The following is a 4323-nucleotide window of genomic DNA, read 5'->3' as shown; positions in this document are numbered from 1 at the left end:
GAGATACTGACTCATCCTTTTCTGAGATTTTTTTTAAAAGTTAGTTCTGCAGATTTAAAAAGCTCATTGAGTTGCAGCAAGCAAAATTTCACCCACTAAACACATCACATTGACACTATAGTGTATCAAAGTCAAGAAAAATAGTAAGTTGTAAACAGAACCCCTGCAAAGGAATGGCAGTACAAATGACAGAAATCTTCTCAACTTTGACAATAAATGACAAGGCAAATAATAAAGCCATATCTTTTTTTTTTTTTAAAGATTTTATTTGTTAGAGAGAGAGAGAGAGCGCAGGTACAAGCAGGAGTAGTGGCAGGCAGTGGAAGTAGTAGGCTCCCTGCTGAGCAAGAGCCCAATGTGGGGCTTGGTCCCAGGATCACAGGATCATGACCTGAGCTGAAGGCAGAGGCTTAACTGACTGAGCCATCTAGGTGCCCCTAGAGCAATATCTTTAAGGTAGTGAGAAAGTATAGGCATTATTTTATTTTATTATTTTTTTAAAGTAGGCCTCATGCCCAGTGTGGAGCCCATCGGGGCATGGAGCTCAACATGGGGCTTAATCTCACAACCCTGAGATCAAGACCCAGGATAAGATCAAGAGTCGGTCGCCCAACTGGCTGAGCCACCTAGGTGTCTCTAATTATTTTAGAATTCCATCTCTCACTAGAATATTATAGAAGTTTGAGGGTGTAACCGGAATATTTGCAGAAATGCAAAACTAAGCTTTACACACTAAGCTGAAAGAATTTTATTTTATTTTATTTTTTTTTAAGATTTTATTTATTTATTTATTTGACAGACAGAGATCACAAGCAGGCAGAGAGGCAGGCAGAGAGAGAGGAGGAAGCAGGCTCCCTGCTGAGCAGAGAGCCCGATGTGGGGCTCGATCCCAGGACCCTGAGATCATGACCTGAGCCGAAGGCAGCGGCTTAACCCACTGAGCCACCCAGGTGCCCCCTGAAAGAATTTTAAAGAGCATACTTGGTAAGGAGAAAAACGAGGATGGAATGAAGGAGTAGAATGCGAGAATGGAAAGTGAAGCAAAAACACTGGCAAAGCATGCTGGCAAATTTAAATAATAATTATTAATGTTCAACAGAAAAAATGAGCATCTTGTTGACATTAGCTTTATCATGAATAATTTATTTCATTATGAGGCAAATATGAGGCAAATCTTGTAAAATATATTTTAAAATTAGAAATTGTGTATATATGGTTGTTTGTAAAAACAAAACAAAGCTAAAAAGGAAAAAAGAACCCAAGGTAGAACTAGAATTGTATCAAATAATGTGGAATAGCAGAAAGGCAAAGATACTCCGTTTTTAGGAGGTGCGCATCACCACATTAATAGATTAAAAAAGGAAGTAGGAAAGTCATCTATACATACAGAAAAGTTTGCATTAAAATTTAACATTAAAAACCCTTAAAGTGACCCAGCAGTTACTCCCTTTTCCTTTCTACTTTCTCAAGTCCACAGGAGGGCATCCAATTTTTAAGATCCCTGAAGCCCCAAGCCTGGTCCCATTTGCTCTGTTGGCAGGTTTCTGTATGTACCCAATGACCCAAAGTTTCCATGCAGCTATATTATGCATACACACAATGAACTGCCAACATTTATAATAAATTGAGAAAGTCTTTGTATTTGGTCCAAATAGACAAAACAGAAGTCCAAGATTTTTTCATGATTAAAAAGACTCAAAACTAGCCTCTTCAACAGGATAAGGGTTATCTACCAACCATGTGCACGTGCGCGCGCACAAACACACACACACACATCATGCTTTATGGGAGAATTTAGAAGCACTTGCATTAATTCAAGGCACAAGATAGGGATGCCCGGTTTATAGAACGTAAGTGGGTAGGAGGAGGGGTGACTGGGTGATGGGTATTAAGGAGATCACCTGTTGGGGTGAGCACTGGGTGTTATACACAACTAATCAATCATTGAACACTGTAACAAAAAATTATGATGTACTATATGTTGGCTAAACAATACAAAATAAAAATAAATTAAAAAATAAAAAAATAAAATGTAAGAGGCTAGTAAAAAAAAGACAATATTCTCATTATTTTGGTCATATTATTCTCTTTATTAGTTAAGCAAGATAATCTACAGATAAGGCATTAAATAAATTAAATCATTTTTCTGGACACCAGAACAACATAACGAATCATTTCTATATGCCAGTAACAATGTACAAAATATATTCAGGATCTTAGAACTATCAAAACACAGAGTCTTTAGAATTAGAAACTTTTCCAGCACTGGAGAATTATATTAAAAATCTATTGGAAGAAAATCATGCAAAAGAGTTGGTTCTTTTGGAAAAAATCCCCCAACGCAGCAGTATTAGTTAAACCAGTAACCTTCTCATTAAGAAAAGGAGGGCACATGATCATCGCTCCTCATTCTGTGTTTGTTTTGTATCCAACAAACATTTGTCCACATACACCTATTTGTTAGATTCGCCAAAAGCATCTACAGCCACCAAAAAGTCAAAATGGCAAGGTTGTCATAAACTAGCAGGGACACTCGGGGCAAAACCCAGTAAGAAAACATTTTTTTTTTAGGTATGTCTAATTTTGGAGGAAGAGGTGCAATGGTAGGGTACTGGGGAAAGGATGGGTTTTAGAAAGAAGTGCGAAACTAAGGAGAATGGAGCTACTTAAGCGTAACCTTAAGAGAAAACAACCTAAGCAGGGTTTCGCATTTCTGGAAGCACACTGTATTTCCAGCAGCATTTCGTTGCTGAGGTGATTTCCCTTCAGATGTTTCGGTTCGCCATTGATCCAAATTTTGCAATGCAGCTTGCATCAAAAGAGCATCTGTCCGTTATTCATGCTTGGTGATTCTTGCCAGTCGTGCAGTGTACACACGGCGGCTCCTGGAAGTCTCTCCTAAGGGTCCCACTGGGTGGCAGGGGATAGTGGGAGCAGTTCATTCCTGGAATAGGCGCCTCCGGGCCTTGCGAGAGGGACCCGGAAGGCGCTGGGGGCGCGCGTGGGGGCCTGGACTCGGAGAGGGAGGTAGAGGTTGGAGTGGCGAGTTGGGGAAGGGCTCCAGAAGGTGGGCGTCCAGGTTGAAGTAGCGGAGAGGAGAGCGTCTCCTTGGACTAGGGGTGGGCGCCCAAGGCCAGGCACCCGGTGTGGGGCCCTGCGGGTGGGGGCTGGCCACCCTTGCAGCGCAGGGGCGGAGCCCAGGGACGGAGCCCGCTGCAGGGTCCATCCGAGGCGGCAGGAACTCGCGGTCGGCGTCTTTCTCGTAGGCTTCTTCTTGGGCGGCCATCTCTGGGGCAGAAACGCAGAAGAGGCCCCGCTCGACGGCGACGTCGTGCTCGGGTGCGCTCGGGAACGCGCCGCGTTCCAGGCTGGAAGGCGAGTGGCCCTGCCCTCCGGAGCGCAGGAGAGCCTCGGGGACCAGCACGAGGGTGAGCTCTCCGACGGTCACTTGCAGGGCCGACGTCGGCTCGGGCTCGAGCACCAGGTCGACGTCGTCCAGGAGCAGCTGCAGGGCACAGCCGCTGGCCAGGACCACCACGGAGGTGAGTGTGTCCGCGGCCAGGGACCCCTCCAGGCCCGCGGGCTCCTGGGTTCGGCGGCGCTTCGCAGGGCGGGGTCCTCCTGGCGGCGGTCCCCAGCAGGGCTCGGGGTAGGCGCTGGGGCTGCGAGGCCAGCTGCCCATCACCGGGACAGCGCTGCGGGCGGCGCTCTCGGGGCCTGGCGGCGGGCGTGAGGGACCGGGTCCTGCACGCTGTGACAGGTCTCGACGACGACAGGTGCGGGGCCGGCGGAGCGCGGTACCGGGCGACGCAGAGAGAGTGCCTGGAGTTCTGGGGGCGGTTCCTGGGGCCGGAGTCCTGGGGTTCTGGTGGCGCAGCACGGGCGCAGGGCTCGGCCTGGGGCCTTCGAATCCCAGGTTCCTCACACGGAAGGATCTGCGCGGGTATTTCAAGGGACGCCGGCGGAACCGAAGTCGCAAAATGTCACGCTAGGCTCCGCCCCTTCCGAGGCTCCGCCCCGTAGAGAGCGCGGTATCTGTGCAGCCCTAGAGCTGAGGCTGTGGTTAAGGAAATACTTTTGTGGGCTTCTAGGAGGCAGAACAATGGTGCCACTTTAGGGCTTGGCTTCCGGTGTGATCTCGGCCTTCCTTGAATTGACCTCAGAAGAGGACGACTTTAATCGTAAAAGTGCGTTTCGATTCCCACCAGTGGAAAACTGCCTAGACGGGGAGCTGTAAGGCCTCTTTCCTCGAAGCCCCGCCCCGGAAATGACCTGAGTTTTTTTCTTCGGGTTGTAGAGCGGGAAGAGTTTTTGGACCATATC

At 47.7% G+C, this 4323-nt stretch overlaps 1 protein-coding gene across 1 annotated transcript; it reads right to left on the bottom strand.

The window, feature by feature from the left end:
• Window positions 1-2938: 2938 nt before the first annotated feature.
• On the bottom strand, window positions 2939-3887 carry LOC125083892 (proline-rich protein 23B-like). Its single transcript, XM_047700925.1, has one exon. The coding sequence runs from the start codon at window positions 3680-3682 to the stop codon at window positions 2939-2941; it is 744 nt and encodes a 247-aa protein (XP_047556881.1). The 5' UTR covers window positions 3683-3887.
• Window positions 3888-4323: the final 436 nt, after the last annotated feature.

The sequence above is a fragment of the Lutra lutra genome, chromosome 1 (genome assembly GCF_902655055.1).
Source record: "Lutra lutra chromosome 1, mLutLut1.2, whole genome shotgun sequence".
Classification (NCBI taxonomy): Eukaryota; Metazoa; Chordata; class Mammalia; order Carnivora; family Mustelidae; genus Lutra; species Lutra lutra.
The sequence above is the reverse complement of the archived record's forward strand: the minus strand, read 5'-3'. Positions and strand labels throughout refer to the sequence as shown.

Bases quoted from the DNA above. Each gene is read 5' to 3' on its own strand.
- LOC125083892 (XM_047700925.1), bottom strand. From the start codon at position 3,682: ATGGGCAGCTGGCCTCGCAGCCCCAGCGCCTACCCCGAGCCCTGCTGG.